At 31.3% G+C, this 21,422-nt stretch overlaps 3 protein-coding genes across 3 annotated transcripts; 2 read left to right on the forward strand and 1 right to left on the reverse strand.

The window, feature by feature from the left end:
- The first annotated feature begins 7,667 nt into the window (after positions 1–7,667).
- Positions 7,668–13,008, forward strand: LOC103835713. The gene is made up of 2 exons (XM_009111908.3): positions 7,668–10,402; positions 10,812–13,008. Exons 1-2 carry the CDS (start codon positions 10,037–10,039, stop codon positions 11,433–11,435), a joined length of 990 nt encoding a protein of 329 aa, XP_009110156.1. The 5' UTR covers positions 7,668–10,036; the 3' UTR covers positions 11,436–13,008.
- Positions 13,009–13,422: 414 nt separating this feature from the next.
- On the reverse strand, positions 13,423–15,922 carry LOC103835714 (serine hydroxymethyltransferase 6). Its single transcript, XM_009111909.3, has 3 exons — positions 14,250–15,922; positions 14,057–14,158; positions 13,423–13,941 (listed from the first exon to the last, which is right to left on the reverse strand). The coding sequence occupies exons 1-3, from the start codon at positions 15,658–15,660 to the stop codon at positions 13,718–13,720; spliced, it is 1,737 nt and encodes a 578-aa protein (XP_009110157.1). The 5' UTR covers positions 15,661–15,922; the 3' UTR covers positions 13,423–13,717.
- Positions 15,923–16,760: 838 nt separating this feature from the next.
- LOC103835716 (probable beta-1,3-galactosyltransferase 5) lies at positions 16,761–19,661 on the forward strand. Its single transcript, XM_009111910.3, has 11 exons — positions 16,761–17,149; positions 17,304–17,394; positions 17,521–17,579; positions 17,670–17,869; positions 17,968–18,031; positions 18,144–18,216; positions 18,297–18,417; positions 18,499–18,586; positions 18,789–18,914; positions 19,032–19,141; positions 19,234–19,661. The coding sequence occupies exons 1-11, from the start codon at positions 17,058–17,060 to the stop codon at positions 19,380–19,382; spliced, it is 1,173 nt and encodes a 390-aa protein (XP_009110158.2). The 5' UTR covers positions 16,761–17,057; the 3' UTR covers positions 19,383–19,661.
- Positions 19,662–21,422: the final 1,761 nt, after the last annotated feature.

Raw genomic sequence — 21,422 nt, forward strand, 5'->3', positions numbered from 1 at the left:
GTTTCTTTATCTTTCTCGGTTTGGTTAGAAACTGATTACCATTTACTACATAAAACGAGAATAGTTTACGGTACCACCACAATCCTATCCTTGTGTATTATCAATTGGATCATATATTTCTCTGCTTAAATGTATAAAGTATAAGCATATGATGTTATGAACAAAAAAATATCCTTTTTTTTTATCAAAGAACAAAGAAGATGCTTTCTAACAATGTTGCACTTACTTAAATCTGGCTTCTCTTGCTTTTGTCTACGTCTGATGATGTAATGTGATATTGATTGAGTCGAGGTGAGTACAACAACAACAACTACAAAAATAGAAGCAGAGATGCTTTTGGAAAAGCAATAGTATTATTATTTTTAAATGTTACCAACCTTAAGCATCACACTTGTCTCTACCACTTGATGTCTTTATGAAATTACAGCTGTCTCTTCTTGAAATGACTAGTTCTGCCACTTCCTTCTCGGTCTTTTAATAACCACCATTCTGTCTCTCCACAAAATGATTGCTATTTATAATAATAATAATATGATTAATATCTAATTGATATCAAAAATCTATAAAATTAGGTCTCTAATGTTATTTTCTTAGTTTTATTGTAGTAGTTAAATGGTCTAAATCTCTTTTTATTGACCCACATGTCATGAGTTAAAATCACTTGTATATCTTTTTATCTATGATACATTAATTATGACCCATATAAATCATCTGTCTAGCTTCGCCACTGGCCCAGTTCATGCATTTTGTTGGTTACTGTTACTTCCAAACCAAGTTTATAACATTAATTATGACCCATATAAATCATCTGTATAGCTTTCCTTGCGGTACTGTTTTGTATATATAAATAATTGTATATAAACACTTGTCGTGTACAATGGATAATACACTCAAATCATCAAATCCTAATCGCTTTTATGAGAATCTGGACCACATCAGGAACCAGTTGTTATGTGTACGAATGTATCATAACCGCAAAGATACATATCTGTCTCCATGAAGTATACAGAACTGCCATTCATGTTTGATTACTATATAGATGTGTATATTTATTGACAGAGGTCTTTGGCTACATCGAAACAGCTATGCATTAACCTTTTTGAACTTGTAATGCAAACTTTTATCAACCTATTATCTAAAGCATTGGTTGTTTCAACCGCAACTATTGCATTGGGTTTTTCACAAACGTTGATTTCTATTTGTTTGACGTTGACAACTACTAACAGGTTGATGCTCTAATATGTAGATTTTTGGGTCCCTTTATAAACTAAATGTAAACACAAACAACCATCACTTAATCAATTTAAATCATAAATCATAACGTGCTTACGTAGCTTGTTATTCGACTATAATATTGTCTTAGAGCATTTTCAATGGTGCTCTATAATTTTATTTATATTTAATTTTAAAATGGATAAACTCTATTATAAAATTATGTTTGCTGTATAATATAATTATTCTATTATAAAATAAAATATAGAGAAATGTTATTATATTATTTTATATTTAGAGTGAAAAGTAATATTTATCTATATTACCTAAACTATTGAAACAAATCTTATTCTATTTTTTTATAAAAAAAATTGTTAAATATCACTGGAGATGGTTTTACCACGAATTAAAGGTCTTAGTCTCTTAGATATATGATTTTGGATTCATATTTGTTTTTACTTTTTTACAAAATTATATAGGGGAAAAAGAATTAAAAGCGCATATCTCAAGATCTCAAGTGGGGGCTGTTGACCCTCTACCAAGAATCAAATTATTCCTCCTCTCGCTTTCCACCGTCCGAATATAAATCACTGAATCAAAATTAACCAGTACTTATCAGTTGCTTACCACCTTAATTAATTAATAATCATAACTTCACCTCCTGGATAGAAGACAGGTAATCATCACTAGTCATAGTCGCTGCATTAATTCGTTTACTGATGATAACAGTTAGAGAAATGCTAAGAAAACAAAGTGGTTAAATTTCATATGTTATGTTTATAGGACGATTACTCGGATTTTTCCAAGATACTTTCATCTTGATTTTTAATATATCTCTTGCACAATACCTAATCAACGTCTCTATTCATTCCCAAAGAGAATCAATGAGTCGGTGAATAATTTTTCAAATGTTTAGAGAGAGATATGCTCATGGACCATCACACCATTTACAAGAAACCGAAACACTCTCTCATAGTTTTTACATCACATTGCGATATGTAAATTTGAGCATTCATAAAAAAAACTACTTAAAATACATATTATATTTCCTCTGTTTATCAGACTTTTATTTTATGTTTCATACGTTAATTTGTGAATTTATATGCAAGTTCCACTGAAGTTTAAACATAATATATATAATAGTTGTCGTTAATTTAGTTATAATAATATATATAGGAATCTATACTATACTGAAAGGGGCATATACTCAATGGTGAGGCTGCCACGTCCTCAAAAAAAATCGGCCAATGAAGTGCTGCCACGTGTCATACTCTTCACGAAAAAAGTTAATTTACGTTGTGTTTTTAATGGGCTTCTGTGGGCTTGCATATATTAAGTTGCTCTGAAACTTAATGAATATTGTTCTGTGCGTCTTCTTCTCTTTCCAAATGTTAGGATTCGTCATGTGTTTTAACTCAGCTTTAGTCTAGCATCTAGATTGATAAAGAATGGATTAGCAAAACATAATAAATTCCTTTGAGCCTTATTAATATTAAACAAAGTTTTTTAAATATGAATTGTGCATTAAAATTATCACGCAAAGCATGAAATATAACACTTACTATGATACATTCTATTTGTTATCAACCAATGAGAAAACAGTTTTTATTTATTTGTATTATGACTATTATTTGTTATTATATTTGGATTTAAATTTTTTATATTTAAATATAAAGTCTAAGGTTAAAATTTTGTTATTTATAAATTTAAATTATAAAAGTATTTTCATGGAGAATAAAGTTTATAGTTAAGTTTATAGTTTAAATATTAAGAGTTTGTTTAATATTCAGGGTTTAAAGTTTAAAATTTGTGTTAAGAATTGTATATAATAAATATAACTTATTTTAAAATTTGGGTTTTGGTGTTTGTAGTATAGGGTTTAAGGTATACTTTTAAGATTTGAGTTTAATTATTAAATTTTCTTAGAATTTAGAGTTTTAGATTACGTTTGGATTTTAGATTTTCAAAATTCTTTCAGAAATCCGGTGGAAAAAATAAATTTTATTTTAACGATTTATAATAATTATACAAATATCTAATTTTTTTTAAATGAACAGTTAAAATTGTTGTAATAAAAGGAGGATATAATCCTTAGATAGAGTGTCCACGTAGGGAAAAATAATCGCCCAATGAAAAACTATTTGTTTGCCATATCACTTCCTCTATTTGTTTTTATAAAATAATCCTTTAACTTTTTACTTAAACAACTATAACCGAAAATATTTTTTTAGTGAAATATATTATCTATATAAATAAAATTATATTTTTTATTTACATAATAGTTTGTAAAGAAATATTTAGTGTAAATAATATTATAATTTTATAAAATACTAAAATAAATTGGGTTGGTTTTTAAATTTCACAAATAAAAAGTATTATTTGTAAACTTAGAGAAAAATATATCAAGAATATTCTGTTTCACAAGAGAAAATAGAAAATACATCGGAGACAAATCCATCTCTATTATGAAATTTCTCTATTTTAGAGAAAAAATAGAGGAATACATTGGAGATGGTCTAAGGCGTGGCCCGACGTAAATGATCGAAGTTGAGATTTCAGCTTTTCTGATTCTTACTATTCTAATGTTTTAATATAATTTGAATATTCCATCTGCTCTAAAATATAATGGTTTAAAAGTATTTTTTGTTTCACAATATAAATTGTTTTTATATTTGAATGTAACTTTATATTTATTGGATATTGTGTGGCTAATTAAATTATGTAAATTACTGTGTAATTGATTAAATTTATATATTAAATGACAGTTTTCTAAAGTAATAAATTTTAAATATTACAGAGTTTAATTAAAAGTGGAGGATATAAGCCTCAAATAGAGTGTCTATGTAGGCGAAAATAATCGGCCAGTGAGAAACTCTATTTTTGCCATGTTACCTCCTCTATTTATTTTTACAAAATGATCCTTTAATTTTTTACTTAAACAATTATAACAAAAATATTTTTGTAGTGAAATATATTATTTATATAAATATATCTTTTTTTTACATAATAGTTTGTAAAGAAATATTTAGTGTAAATAATATCATAATTTTATAAAATACTAAAATAAATTAGGCTGGTTTTCAACTTTCACAAATAAAAAATATTATTGGTAAACTTAGAAAAAAATATATCAAGAATATTCTTTTTTAGGAGAGAAAATAGAAAATACATTGGAGACAAATCCATCTCTATTATGAAATTCCTCTATTTTAGAGAAAAAAAATAAAAGAATACATTGGAGATGGTCTAAGGCATGGCCGACGTAAATGATCGACGTTGAAATTTCAGCTTTTCAGATTCTAACTATTCTAATGTTTCAATATAATTTGAATATTCCCTTTGTTTTGTAATATAATGGTTTAAAAGTATTTTTTGTTTCACTATATAAATTGTTTTTATATTTCAATGTAACTTTATATTTATTGAATATTGTGTGGTCAATTAAATTATGTAAATTACTGTGTAATTGATTAAATTTATATATTAAATAAAAAATTTCTAAAGTAATAACTTTTAAATATTATAGATTTTAATTAAAACTTATTACATTTTGAAACATATAGAGTAATCTATATACTAACTCTATATAGATATGACGACAAAATTGTAAATTGGTCTCACTTTGAATTTCTCTCATTATGTGCATTCCTAATTGGAAGGAGATAATCAACATCTAAAATTATGTTACTCTCGGTATATTAGAAATGGTCGAACCGTAAACCAATTAAGGATGATGTAAGGAAGACATAAAGATGTATTTTCAGTTATCACAAATAAAAAAACAATTGACAACAATTTAATTATGTCCAGCATAGGACAACACAGAAGAGTTTTCATACCTTCTAATATTATAATATCTCACTATATTAGTGGTTAAATCAGTTTTCTCTAACACAAATACTCACTCCATTCTTGGAGTTTAAGCTTTTCTATCTGATGATATTAGTAGTTTGATCCCAAAAAAAAAAACGGTCGAGCTGTACATTGTAATTGGAGAAACAAAACAAACAAAAATCATTCGAAGACTTTTAAGGTATATGAAACAAAAATTAGAAATAACAATTCTCTCCAATTAAAGAATAAGGCAATAAATTTGTAAAAATACAAAATAAAACAAAAAATATACACATAAATAAAGATTTAGTAAAATAAAATCATAATATAATTTTCATAATTGATAGTGCTCAGTTACACTAAAAAGTCTAAATTTACAATATACACAATTTTATTTACATCTTTAAACCTATTATCTAATTAAAATGATTCTAAAAAAAGTGTCAGCATGAAGAGTTAGAAAATATACGATAAAATATAATGCATAACCATTAAAAATACATTATCACTGATCACTAAAAAATCATGTTAGTAGTAATAAAAATGAAATGACAACACATTTATTAAAATCATAGTACGGCATTCAACAAGGTGTTATTAAATATATAAACTACAAATTAAATATGCTTAACGCAAACGCACATAAAAATGAGACATCATATTTGGATATATTTAAATTAATAATTTTAAATATATTATATTCTTGATAATTTTAAATTTACTTAAAAAGAAACTAAATTATTAAAAAAATAATATACAAATAAAACTAAAGCAATATTTTGTAACGTCGAAATAATAAATGAATAAAAATATATTATGTTAATAAAATAGATTTTACCATTAGATATATTAAAATTCAAAATTTTTTTATTACAATTAATATTTTACCATTAGATATATTAAAATAATATTCTAGATCGATATTCAATTGTCAGTTTTCAACTATTACACGTAAAAGCTATATTATTAAGAACGCTTTTTTTTTAAAAAGGGGATTTTATATTTTAAGTAGGTTATTGGAGTACTTTTCTTTTCGTAAATTTATTCGAGATGAGATTCTGATCTTTTAAACTAAGATAATTTATGTTCTATACATAATTATTTGTTTTTTACATAACTCTAAAATCTCGGACTTGATTCTTTATATTTTATTAATTAATTGTGTTACATATAATAGAAATACTTACTTCAAACTAAAAAAAATAAAATTTAAAAATTAGTTATATATAATTTAATATGCAAAACTTCACATACAAATAAAAATGATAAATGTAACAAATTTAAATATATTATCCGCGCGTAGCGCGGAGAAAGGATCTAGTGACTATAATAGAGGAGAAGAAACATTTGGTATATTTGTATTCTAAATATTTTATTAATATGCACATAACAAAAATTCAATATTTTTGGTGAATAGAAAAGCATATTTTAAGGATGAAAAGGGTAGATAATTAATTAAAAAAGTCAACAGTAACAATTATTTCCTCTGTTTTAGAAATATATATATACGTTTGATTTTTCACATACTAAAAATTAAGTTTTGCATATAAATATATTATTGTTGTGGTTAACTATTTTAATAAAAATATAATTTACCACTATTGTCTTATTAAAAACTAATATATTTTTAAACATATTTTTTAAAAAAACGGATGAAGTACTTAAATAATAAAACTAATATCTAAAAAAAAAAGATAAATAAAAGTGAGGGAAAGTCTCTTTACGAAATCGAGGTTTTTGCGTTGCCCGACGCGTCCCATAGATTTCATGGTCCCCTTCTTCCATTGCCACCACTCATTTCCCTCGCATCATCCTTTACATTTTTCATCATATAATCCTATTTTATAGTATAATTAACCTAATTACTAAGCATGTTTTGATGCGGATGAGGTTTAGATCATCTCGATGAAGATTTGTTTAAGATTTAGCATATACCGGTTTGTAGAATGCAAATTTGATTATTCGTTCTCTCGCAACTGCTATTAAACTTTACGTATGATTGCTTGCATGCATTTAATACCAATGTTATAATATATTTGCCATAATTTCATATATAACGCTTTAAATCGATATAAACCTATATATATATTCCGAACTTTTTATGTGGCAAACAGTAAAAATAAACGTTTTAACTTTTAACAAAGAAAAAAAAAGATATTCGAAGAAATCTCTTTGTCTTATATAAAATATTATCATATATGGCTTCATATATATTCAATGCATATGCTAGGTGAAGTATCCCAAACCAAAACAATATGCATAAAAGTTATGCTACTAAAACATCAAATTTGATGTAATTTTATCTCTAACAAAATACTAAAACTGACACTATTTTACTAGATTTGGTGTAATGTGAATAGTGTTACATCAAATCTGTGAAATACATATTTTATTATATTTTATTTAATAACATAGTTCAATTACTATTAAATTTTTAATTAAACATAAGTACATTGTATTATTTATATTTTAAGTTTATTTTCATATAATTTAAAAATTAAATTAAATATTTATTTTTATTTTAAAAATAAATTATTAAATGACTATTATCATTAATCACTTACAAATAATAAAAATATAAATAATAATCTAGAAAGTTTGGTGTCATTATTGTAGATAACAAAATTATTTTGACATTAAAATACCAAATTTAGTTAATTTCAATATCAAATTTGGTATCATTGTTGAAGATGCTTTTATATTCAGTATTGGTAAAATAAATAAAGCAAAGTATACTCTTAGCTTACAAGATATATCAAATTCAGGTTTAAAGTTTAAAGGCTTCTACACCCAGGTTTGGGATTCGAATCCCAGACTATGCAATTTATTGCAGATTACAGGAAATTCAGGTTTCAAGTCCCGGAGAAAGCGGTTTATTAAACAATTATGCAGACTACAGAGGAAAAAGCTTGTAAGGGATCTTCAACATGGTGCAAGTAAATCTGGCCAGGCGTGGATCTTCATAGGACGGCTCAGGTGATGCAGTTAGGTGTAGGTCTTCATAAGGCAGGTAGTATTGTCGGTTGTCGAATGGTCTATGTAATCTTTCCTATATTATAATTGTAAGATCGTAATAAATCAGCGTTAAAAAAAAAGATATATCAAATTCAAATTATTCTCCCTTTTGCATTTATTATATCTACAATTTGCATTTCAACTAATTTATTATATAATATACTTTTGAGATATCCGCCGTTAAATGGGTCCGAAATGCCACTTTGAAGTTTATGATTTATTTTAAATAAAACAAATTACTTCATTAAAATAGTCCCCAACGAATCTATCGTCGTACTACATAATCAATCTCGATCAAGTCACTAATGCGGCATCTATATGTAATCTCTACAATACAAACAAGGTGCTGACTATTTTAATATACTAAATACAGATACTATTGTGCTACCACAATACAGTTTCATGTCGAAGAGTTGTTTTGTTAAGGAAAAAACAAATGGTTGAGATAAGTTTGTCTGGACTGATGATGACTTGCAAACCTCACAGAGACCTATGTCCTGAAAAGAATTTTGAGTATGCATGGAAATAAAAAGGATACATACAAAGAATCTCACCATTCCTGTTTATTCTTTTTTTTTTTCCATTCCTGTTTATTCTTTCTTGGCAAATGTTGCAAAATGTAAAAAAAGGAGGCATAAATGAAGGTATCCCTAAAATGAATTGGCTGAATAAAGAATGATACAACTATTAAGTACATTAATCATTTTCTTATTTTTATTTTCGTGGAGAAAAATCCATAAAATCAGCACCTCGAGGGAGGAAAAGAGGGAAGAAGCACCTATAAAAGTGAACACTAAAACCCAAAATACACAAATAAAAATATGAAACTAATTAAAACACCACTTGTTGTCAAAAAATAAATAAATTAAAACACCACTCAAAACCCTAAACATTCAATGACTCTTTACTTTTATTAATCTTTTAGTAAAGAAAGGGACCAATGTACGTTATTAATTTATTAGCATGTTGTATGTTGATCACTGAAATATTTTTTTTTTTGGGTTCAAATCACTGAAATATTTAAGAGTTAATCTTCACCACAAAATTTCAATGTCAATGTAAAATACCTTTTGAAATGACCTCAAGAATTTTACCACCAAAAAAGAGTCTTTTAATCGGCTCACCCTATCTTTCTTTTTGAGTCATATAGCTCAATTTATATGTATTTCCGATGTCAAAATAAAGTTGACAAGAAATCAACTTGTAGTCTGTGTATATTGTAATCAGTTGTTTCCTTGTCAAGGAAGAGTTAATTAGCCTTCATCACCATCCGATATATAAATCAAAAACATTAGATACAAAAAGACATGCTTGAAATGGTCAACATCGAGAATTTTGTAATCAAACCTAACTACTAACATTGAAACTTATATAATCATATTCAAATACTAAGGTACTCAGGCTCATGATTGTAACTTTTCTATGTTATTTTCTTGTGCTTGTATCCAACCATTATATATTTTGTTCAAAAAATAATCAATTTTTCCAAAGTCCCAAAAGAAAAAGAGATGATGGAGTAGCGCTTCTTGCAAAGAGGAACAAACGTATTACAATTTTCAATTTATTTATCAAGTGTAAGAAACAATAGTCCCACAAAATAAACTAGATTTCATGAACCAAATGCCGTCCAATATGTCTTATTTTCTTCAAAAAAAACATTACTCTTTTTTCTCATTTCATTTTCAAATCTCAGCTTTTTTTCTTCTTCTTGTACAAGGAAATTACTTATCATCTTTCCTCCTCAGTAGGAAACACTCATCATTGTACCCAACAATCACTTTCAATCCTCAGAAATCAGAATCAAAAACCTCTTCGTTCTTCTTCCATATATACATTTACACTCATACATACACACACCTTCCCAATCTCTACTCTATATAACCTTTTCCCTCTCCTCCAATTCTCTCTCTCTCTTTATATCTTTTCAATTTGATAATCGACCCAGCTCACCAAAGATCAGATCTTTGACAAAAAAATGGATCCGTCCTCTGCTACCTCAGTGAACGGATACTACTCATTTCTAAACAGATCAATGGATGATCTCGAGAGGGTTTACCTCTCAAACAACTTCATGTCCGTACACTTCTTACAGAGAGCTCTCTGTCTTCTCCGCACCTCTCACTCACACCTCACTCTCCTCGTTCAAAAGCTTCAGCTCCCCGTCGGCGATAAATGGCTTGACGAGTATATGGACGAAAGCTCCAAGCTTTGGGAAGCTTGTCTCGTCATCAAAACCGCCGTTTCTTCCGTCGAAAGCTTCTCCTCCGCCGGTATTTCAATCGCTTCGACCCTCGACGGCCATTATCACCACCGTCGGTTATCTCCTCAGCTTTCTCGTCAGGTGGGTCATCGTAAAAATCGAATATTTTTGTTGTTTTTGTGATCAAAATCGAAACTATCAATGCTCTGTTTTGGTTTAGTGATAAAAATCAAAACTTTCAATGCTCTGTTTTGGTTTAGTGATAAAAATCAAAACTTTACATGCTCTGTTTTGTTGGTTTAGTGATCAAAATCAAAACTTTCAATGCTCTGTTTTGTTGTTTCTGTGATCAAAATCGAAACTTTCAATGCTCTGTTTTGGTTAGTGATAAAAATCAAAACTTTATATGCTCTGTTTTGTTAGTTTAGTGATCGAAATCAAAACTTTCAATGCTCTGTTTTTGGTTTAGGTGACAAAATCAAAACTTTAAATGCTCTGTTTTGTTGTGATCAAAATCAGAACTTTGAATGCTCTGTTTGGTTGGGTTTAGGTGATAAGGGCGATAGCAGGGTGTGGGAGAGAAGCGATAGGGATAGAGGAAGAGAACAGAGCTTTAATGGAGAATCGAGTGCAAAGGTTCCCTTTTTGGTCGGAACAGACGGCGGCGATGGAGTCGTCGACGAAGTTACAGAACGGGTTCAGTGGTTTCCGCGGCGTGCTCTACGCGACGAGGAACATGAGCTCGCTTCTACTCATGGTTTTGATTCACGGTCTCGTCTACTGTTTCCCCGGCGACGCAACGCTGTCTCAAACGCACACGCAGAATCAAGTCGGCGGTTTTGTCGGAGCGATGGGGAGGTTGCAGCAGAGAGTGGCGGCTGAGGTGGGGAGGATGGGGGTGAGGAAGGGGATGTTGATGCACGAGTACAGGAGGAGCAAGGCGGCGTTGGAGGAGCTGAAGGCGGAGCTTGAGAGGAGATTCTGCGGCGGCGGCGGAGGAGGGGAAAGCGAAGAGGAGGGAGAGAGGGAGTTGAGAGAGAGAGTGGAGAATCTGAAAGGGTGTTTTGGTAATTTGAGGAATGGGACAGAGAGTATTGTGGCGCAAATTGATGATTTGTTTGATGAAATTGTTGAAGGAAGGAAGAAGCTTTTGGATTTCTGCAGCCATAGATGAATATCAAAAGCTGACATTTTTCAGTTTCATAAATAACCAAAAAAGAAAGAAAAAATTAGAGTAGACTTTAGGCTTAGCGGAATCATTTGGTAGGGGGAGTTGTTGTAACTCTCTTTTTAATTTTGCTGCTATGAAAAGAAATTTCTTATTTTTTTTGGGTCAGTCTGCTCTATTTTATGGACTATAATTCTAGAAATAGAATGTATTCTCTGAATCATATCTTAAAGTAAATGTCTGCTTTTCAGTTTTGGTTCCAGCCCGTTGCAGATGTTTGTTGTTCAATAAAATTTCAAAACAATTTTTTAATCTAATGTCTGCTTTAGAAATTTCAAAACAGTTTAGGCATTCTCTTATATGAATTAATGGGTAAATATTAGATTTATACCAACAACAGATTTTCAATGTTATTTATTTTAAATTTTCAGTAATGCTGAATTTTGATTTTATGAAACTTTGACTGAATAACACAAAATTTAAAATCTTTTAATCATGATTTACAAATACATATACAACCTAATAGTAATACCAAATTCTGTAGTCTTTAGTTGAATAATACCATATTGTGGTTAGAATTACAACAGTCATGTCTCAAAGTGAAACTTCAGTGAAATATTTGATCATCCACTTTCACTAATAGGACCATATATCAATGGACTATCACAACTTACTTTTAGAATTTTGGTTAAAGATGAGGGAGTCAAAGGGAGTGCTTGTTGTCCTCTTAGAGATAGTTGGAGAAGAAAAGTAATGAACAAGGCCAATGATAAAAACTAGAAATTTGATTTGATTTGATTCACATAAGAGAAAGAAGAGAGGAAATAATAATTTGAACTGTGGTTTTATGGTGTTCATCAAAAATAATTATGGGAATGTATCCTTTGTATAGCAGATTTGTCTTTTGATTCTTTGGCACTCTCATCCAAGTTTACATGCTTTGGGGCACACCATTTGGTGGCTTTTATGTCAATAATAGTTATGATTATTACCAGTTTCACATCCTAAATCCTCCCCCACCCACTGTTTCAAAGCACTCCAATCTTTACTTCTTCAAGTTTAATATTACTTATTTTAATATTCACTTTACACACTCACTCATCTCTGCTTTCTCCTTTTTCTACCCAAAAAATATCTTTGACAAAATACTCATTTTTGTATCTGTGAGTAAATCTCAACCCTCGAGAATCACTTGGTATATGTGTATCAATCAAGTACCCAAAGTGCCAATTCCCATTACTGTTCGCTCTCTAAATCCTTGACTTTCCAAAGGAAAAGTTGAACCCACTAGAAATGTTTTGTTGAAATATCAAAAATGAGTCTTAAGACATTTCATCTAATACATAGCTAAAAAATGTTCAACTATCAATTTTTAAGAAAGGAAGAGAGACACCATCCTTTTGCCCTCGACTTTAATTTGTGTATTTGCCTCGTTGGCCTTCTATATTCATCTCATAAAACAAATTTCATAGGCTTTGCCAGATCAAGAAAAAAAAACATAGGGCTTTGATAAAATAATTCAATAATACAAGTAAAAAAATGTGAAGTGAAAATAATAATATAATACTATAGACAAGGAGAGAAGTCACAATCAAAACCAAATAAAATTACAGAGAATCTACTAAATGCTTTTAGAGGCTCTCACCAGAATTCCATGCTTTGCCTCCCAAGTAGGACACAGACTTTCTCAGCTGATTTACCAAATAAACATTTCCATTTACCAAATGCACAATGATAATAATAACATAAAAATATATGTTACAAATAATCAACTTTTTTACTCCTTATTCCTTTTGTCACTGTGTCTTTTTTTTCTCTTTTTCAGAATGTAATGATTTTCCCCAAGGTAAAAAGCAATGATTGAGGTCAGAACTCAGAAGCAAGTATTTTTTCCTCTGGTTACAAAAATTATTTGTGTTCCCCAACACATTCACAATCCTGAAATTATATTATTCCCTTTTCTAAAAAAGAATTTAAACTGCATCGCAGCTAATTTCTCCAAAACTTGTTTTTTCTCCTGTTATATTATTACCACTTGAAAAGAACATAAACGGATACACTAATACCCCCAACACACCCCCAATGTCTATGTACACAACAAGCCTTGAAGAATTACAACCATAGCAATACAGGGAAGTTTGTTTGTTTGTTCCCCTACAAATGTTGATCTAAGTTTAGCAAACTTAGGGAATGTAAATAGTTGAAACTATATAACAGAGAAATGGGTGCGTGGATTTAGATTACCATGGCTATAAAAAAAAATGAGCTATCAAATTCTTAAGGCTGACTCAAATCTCAAATGCAGGCATTGCAAACTTAGAAGCAAAACCCTCCACTTGGTTCCTAAGATCTGCAATGTCTTTACAGTGATAAATGCTTTTGAGCGGCTCCTTCTGCAACTTCCCATGCTCCCTTAGTGCAGCACTAGCTATCTGAGCAGCTCTATACAGAAACTCAGCCATTGTCTCAAAATCTTGTTCTAGACAACCTCTTGAGGTCATAGCCGGACTACCTAAAACAGAGATATACATGAGCACATGTCAAGAATCAGAGAGCAAGAAAAAGGCACAAATCTATTCTAACTCCAGAATCCATAATGTTGAGGCTTCATATTGATTTGCTTTTACCTATTCTCACTCCTCCAGGAGAAATAACACCATTTTCACTGAAAATGGCGACTTTGTTGACCGTGATATGACACATCTCGCATACTTTCTCATACACCTTGCCTGGAAAACATAAGTCCAAGGACTTAACATGTATAGACTAAATCAACTTATTTCATTATCTGCTAATAATAAAGAATAACTAATCACATACCTGTCAAGCCCAAAGGAGTCAGGTCCCAAAGAAGCAAATGATTATCAGTGCCACCTGTTACCAACTTGCACTTTCTGCTTATCAAAGCAGACGCTAAAGCCTTAGCGTTTTTCTTGACCTGTCTCATGTAAACTTTGTACTCCGGCGAAGCGGCCTGCTTGAGAGCAATAGCTAGAGCAGCTATATGGTTATTGTGAGGCCCTCCTTGCAGCGATGGGAAGACAGAAAAGTTTATTCTCTCTTCAAAATCATACTGGACATTACTCTCACAATGATTAAGATTAATGCTTTGCTTCTTATTAGCCTTAAACCCTCTCCTATAAAATATAATACCTCCCCTAGGTCCACGGAGAGACTTATGCGTTGTCGATGTAACAACATCGCAATACTCAAACGGATTCGGAGCTTCCTTGGCAGCCACAAGACCGCTGATTTGCGCCATGTCAAACATCAAAACAGCTCCACATTTGTCTGCAATAAACCTAAACCTAGGAAACTCCCAGTCTCTGGGATATGAACTACCTCCGCATATAAGTATCTTGGGACGATAGTCAAGCGCCTTCTCCTCAAGCTTCTCGTAGTCAATGTACCCTGTACGAGGGTCCACCTTATAGGGGAAGCTCTCAAAGAAGATAGACGCGCCAGAGACTTTCTTCCCACCAGGGGTGTAGTAACCATGACTCATGTGACCACCCGAAGGAGAATCCAACCCCATGATCCTCTCCCCCGGCGTCAAAAGACCGGCGAAGACAGCGAAGTTCGCGGAGGTGCAGGAGTAAGGCTGCACGTTGACTCCCCATTGCTCGTGGTGAAGTCCGAAAGCTTGCAGGGCACGTTCTTGGCAGAGAGTCTCAATCTGATCAATGTAGTTGTTCCCTGTGTAGTATCTCGCTCCAGGCATGCCTTCTGAGTACTTGTTGGTTAGATGGCTTCCTAAAGCTTCCATTACAGCTCTGCAGACGAAATTCTCGGAAGCTATGAGCTCGATTCCTCTGAACTGTCTTTGCTTCTCCTTCTCCATGAGCTCGTGGAGGTCTGGATCTGCTTCTGAGAGTGGCTCGTTGCCCCATGCTTTCACAAGGGCTCGTCTAGTTTCTAAGGATGAATCAATAGCTAAGCGCTTACAAGGGGTTGGTGATGACGTGGAGCTGCTGGGTCTACTCCGTTTAAGCTTCATGGGCTGACCTAAAAGGATGAAATCTTCCCTCTGATCGTCTCCATCATCGTCCTCGTCTTCAAAGTTTTCGTCTTTATCGACGACGGCTCGGGTACGAGATCGGGGGGCATCGAATCTCTGCTCGAGGAGCTGAAGCGTGATTGAGTCGTCAGCGATTGGGTTTCTCGGGGGAGGTAGAGGTAAGGCGTGGGAGCTGCCGAAACCTAAGGAGAGATCCGATTGAGCACGGTCCATGATCTAAACCCTAGAAAGGTTCTTCCTTTGGATCGAATTGCTTAATCAACAGAGACAGTGATGATAGGAGGTGTAGAGGAGGCAAAGGAAGGTTCTTTTGTGGTTATCTATCGAAGAGGATGAAGTTTCCATTCGAATTTGGAGAAAAGCCCAGGGAAAATCGAATTTTGGGGATGGACGGAAGCGCTTAAAGGTTATGGGTGTGGAGGAAGAAGAAGAAGAGAATTGGAATGGGATACCGGCTGAATAGGTTGGAGACGGTGACGTGACTGATTCTAGACGCCGAGTGATAATGAGGAAAACCGGGATTAGCCGGTGACTTTCTTTCGGTTTCTCTCTGGCTAAACCAATCAAATCGCTAACATGAGAATCATTTTTAGTTGTTAATTTGTACGTTTTGTAAGTTTATAGAATTATATACGGTATTAATTTTGGTATTTATTTTCTAAGTTTCAAATGGTTTCCACATTAGCCATCATTCATCAATCAGTCAATGATTACTTTCACACAGATGATCTTAAATCTGCTTAATGACTCACAATAACACTCGAAGGGTCTCTAATGCGTGATCTACACAAAAGTAATTTTCTGTTGTGACACCAACTTAGATCAAGGTATCTTAAGTAACATACAACAACAGCATCAGTATCTCCGTTAGTATTGGTGACGTATGGACGATAAGTCTGAAAAACAGGTTTTGGTGTTGTGTTACTGGAATTGCTGGATCAAGCATGGCCATGGTAGACTGATAGTGTATACTATGAAGGAATCAACTCCTACAAAATCAGTGCTGGGATTTTATAGTTTCTAAAATCTCAACACCGATCATGTGTAACTCTCACATCTCAACACCGATCATGTATGTATACCGTCACACTATGAACGTTTATCCCAATTTCGTTACGAAACTTAATACTAACGTTCATGAGCATTGTGCGCTGAATATCGACTTGCGTTAGACGCAAACGTACGTACTGCATGTAACAACTTCGAAGTCAGGTGTAACTTTTATGGGATACTCATATTACAAATAATTTTGTTTGTAAATTTAAATGAATTTTAATTCATTTACAAAATAACTATATTCGAAAATTGATATTCCATATAAAGACAAAAGTTCTTAATAACAGTACATAATTCAACAAACCATTGAGGTATTGACTTAATTCACTTGTTCATTGGGGGTTAAAATTTAATTTCTTTGAACATGCAAATGATTTATAACTGGAAGTAAGTCACCTGACATATTAGATACTTTGAATTAAATAGTCAAACTTGCATTAAATAAGGACTGTTACTTAAATTTCACTGTCTTTACGTTATAAATATACCTCTTGCAGTTTTATTGTGCTCTTCTCTCATTGCTTGTCCCATTCTCTTGTCTCTTCATTAGACCAATGAAGACCAAAATCTCGAAGAGACTATCACTGACATGGGTTTCGCTTCTCTGCATCTCCTGCTTTTTTCTCGGAGCAATGTTCAACTCCAGGTTTCTTGATTTTTGATTGTGTTTTTTTACCTCTGTTTCATTTTTTTTGTTTAAATGTTTCATTATTTTTACCATTGTAAATCATTTTTCTTGCTTTTAGATATTAGATTGTTAATCAGTTTTTTTTCATTGATTTTCTTGGCTGTATTTTCAGATTTCGTGGGTCGGATTCCGGTAGCCAGCTCATGTTACACCGGCGAGATCAGGAAGTTAACGTAGTTACCGAGGAATATGCTCATGAGAAAGTATTATTTCTACACTTTAATCTCGTTTTCTGGATCTGAATCTCTTCATTATATGACTTGTTTCAAAAAAAATTGTGTTTATAAAAGCTTATATTCTTTAAATCTTTAAATTTCGCCAAAATGCAGAAAAAATCACAAGAAAAAGATGTGATTCAAGAAGTTCTTAAAACCCATAAAGCAATAGAGTGAGTGTAATAAATAAAAACAAAATGATTTGTTTTATGTTGTAAATCTTACACTTGCATGTTAAAAATTGTATATCTTTGTGACCACAGATCATTGGACAAGTCAGTGTCTATGCTTCAGAAGCAGCTCTCTGTTAGACAAAGCCATCAACAAATTGTGGATGTCGCAACAACAAATACTTCAACAGAAGGAAGCCAAAGGAAGAAAGTTTTCATGGTGATTGGTATCAACACTGCATTTAGCAGTAGACAACGTCGTGATTCTCTAAGAGACTCTTGGATGCCTCAGGGTTATATATAGCGATGTCCCTCCTTCAAATTTCTTGTTCCTTTCATGCTTCATTGCATCTAATCTTTGTTACCAATTTTATGTATATATCTATCACAGGGGAAAAGCTTGAGAAATTGGAAAAAGAGAAGGGTATTGTCGTCAAGTTCATGATCGGACACAGGTTAATACATTGAATAGTAATGGAATGCAACGTAGTCTAATGTTTTTATTAGATTGACTCTTATTTGAGTGTGTATACATAATTTGTTGGCATACACATAATTTGTTGGCAGTGCGGTACCACATAGTATAGTGGATAAGGAAATTGATTCAGAAGATGCTCAATACAAAGATTTCTATAGGCTGGTGAGATAAAGATTCATTAGACAACTTGATTTTTTTCCTACGATTAATTTACAATTTTCTTGGACTCTTTACTCTTGCAGGATCATGTAGAAGGATATTATAATCTGTCTGCGAAAACCAAAACCTTCTTTTCAAGTGCAGTTGCAACATGGGATGCTGAGTTTTACGTTAAGATTGATGATGATGTTCATGTTAATCTTGGTACCATACTCTGTTTCTACCGTGTTTTTTTTCTTATCTTCTTGAATTAAATTGTTGAATATCTTTCTATGCCTTTGTTAGGTATGCTTGCTTCCACATTAGCTCTTCACCGTCATAAGCCGAGGGTCTACATTGGATGCATGAAATCAGGACCAGTTCTTACTAAGAAGTAATAATCCCTCTGTGTTTGTTATCACATTTTTTGTTTAATTTGGGGTATCTAGGCCAAAACCCTACTAATTTCCAAGGAGTATTGATAAATAGCCCTGTACCGGATTATCTAAAGAGGCCTAAGACATTGTACCATCTCATTTTTCTTTTGAAATGTTACATCTCATCGTGGATCTAAAAGCAGTTTTCAAAACGTGTAGGACGGCCAAATATCGTGAGCCCGAGTTTTGGAAGTTTGGAGAGGAAGGTAACAAATATTTTCGACATGCTACAGGACAGATCTATGCCATCTCAAAGGATCTTGCGACATATATATCTAACAACCAGTAAGTAAATAACTATGTGCTCTTGAATTCTCCACAAAAGAAAAATATGTTTTATCCAGGGAAATGGTTATTAATTATTATCCAAGCATATATAACATGTGATGTTTTACTTTTCAGGCCAATTTTGCACAAGTATGCAAATGAAGATGTGACATTAGGGTCATGGTTCCTCGGTCTTGAGGTTGAGCATATAGATGATCGTAATTTCTGTTGTGGTACTCCTCCAGGTAAAAAGCTATATATTTTTATAGATGCTTCAGAAGTTAGTAAAGGAGGATTTGAGCTTTTTTCTCATCTTTTTGCTCTATCTTTCCCAAAGTTTGTGAAATGAGGGCTGAGGTTGGAGACGTGTGTGTGGCGTCATTCGACTGGAAGTGCAGTGGGGTATGCAAATCAGTCGATAGAATGTGGCTGGTTCATGCCGTGTGTGGAGAAGGTGACCAAGCTGTGTGGGATGCACATTTGTAACTTTCTTAGATAAGAAAAAGAGACAAGAGGAGATGAACATTTTGTTTTGTAAAGAACCAAAAGGAATACAAATTTGCTTACTGTAACATAAGCTGAGCAAGACATTTTTCATTCAGTATGTTATTTTCATTTGTGGAAAAAAAAAAAAAAGAGAAACCATGAGACTTTTATAGATGCATGCGTGGTAAATTGCTTATTATGAAGTTCTGCCCAATATGAAAAACCCATTCTTAATTGTGATAGTTTGATAAAATGAAAATGTTAAAATTGTTAAAGATATATGACAGTATATGAGAGCTTGTCTCTTGACAAAAAAAAAAAAACTTAAAACATAATTTGTGTAATCACTAATCAGTAATGTTATTTTCGTTTAAATCGAATAGTAAAAAGCGAATCTCTTTTGCTATTTTTAATTTTTATAAAGAAAAACTTATCAAATAAAATCTTATAATTATATTCTTTTCCAACATCTCAAATGAATCATAAAAGAGAAAAAAAATACAAATTCTTATATTAATGCATGTTTCAGGTAAACATGAATAATAATATTATGAAAGTGGTAAACATGAAAATTCTCTTAAGATCATATATAGTTTTGGATTAAAAGTGTTTTGATACATCTAGAATTGGAACAAGTCGAATTGTTTTTTCTTAGAGTGTCAAATAAATAAAATATAGCACACATTGAAATTATAATTATAGGCACTACTAGGCAATAAAATGAAGGAAAAAAAGAAATGCATTCAAATTATGAAATTAATAAATAAACAATTTTTCTATTAATCTTTTTCAAGCCCGGTATCAGATATCATGCACATTTTTTCATGTGATATAAAAAAATTGAGTAAAAAGTATAAGTCATATCCAAAAAGACTCTATGGCTCCGAATGGTAATTGCGGTTTGAGCGGTGCGGGACAAGCGGTTTAACTGCGGTGCGGTTTTAACAGTTATAAAAACGTATAGATATATAGTATATGTAAAGATTTTTGTTACTGTTAACTGCGGTGCGGGGCGGGACGGTTCGTAACATTCGAAGCTTATATGTAGAGTTTCCAAAAAACATTTTTTGAAGTTTTATGATGTTTTTCTCCAAAAATAAAACTTCAATTGTAACTTGAAAATTATTTGTAATTTACACTATGGTCCTTATATTTGTCATAGTTAATATAAATTCATACAAGTTTTATACATAACTAGCACATATATAAAAATATTACAGTAATATTAATTAATAAAATCTTACACTAAAATATAAAATTATAAACAAGAATATATAGTTAAATATTAAAAATACAAAGAACATACCAAATTATTCCATAAACTTATATCCATAAAGCTCTATCTTCGGTTACACCAAATTTATTTGGACAATATTTTAGAGGTTCCGAAGAAAATTTACTAAACTACTAGTGTTGTTTTAATATTTAAATTTATGTAATAATAATGTTTTCATGTATCTTTTTAAATTTTTTATTAAGTTTCTTTTGTAATATTCTTGTTATCTAATTCTAGTTTTAAAGTATTTGTTTAATTTTATGTGTAAAATTTGAATTAAGAAAATTAAATTTGAAATATTTATGATATACACAAGTTTTAAAGATTAAAATGATAAATGAGAAAATAGTTAAGAATCATAAATGTGATGTATAATTAATTATAAGAACCAAAATGCAAATAAAAAATGAAACTTCAAATCTAGAGTTTTGAGTAGTGAAACTTCATTAAAACTCTAAATTTGAAGTTTTGAAATTTTTTTAGAGCAAAAAACTCTATATTTGAAATTATAGAGTTTTTTTTTGGAGATACTCTTAGAGCAATCAAATAGAATAAATTTTTGAGAATAATAAATAAATGTGTTTTTGAACAAAAACCAACTAAATAAGATGAAATATATCTTATAAATCTCTACTAATAAAAGGGAGCTTTTGAGTCTCCATAGGACGTCCACATCAGCGGAAAAAATTTCTCCCGAAAGATGACATGTGGCATAAAATAAAGTTTTACATTTTAATATTACTTATTTTCGAAAATTGTAAAAA

The sequence above is a fragment of the Brassica rapa genome, chromosome A08 (assembly GCF_000309985.2).
Source record: "Brassica rapa cultivar Chiifu-401-42 chromosome A08, CAAS_Brap_v3.01, whole genome shotgun sequence".
In the NCBI taxonomy this organism is placed as follows: Eukaryota; Viridiplantae; Streptophyta; class Magnoliopsida; order Brassicales; family Brassicaceae; genus Brassica; species Brassica rapa.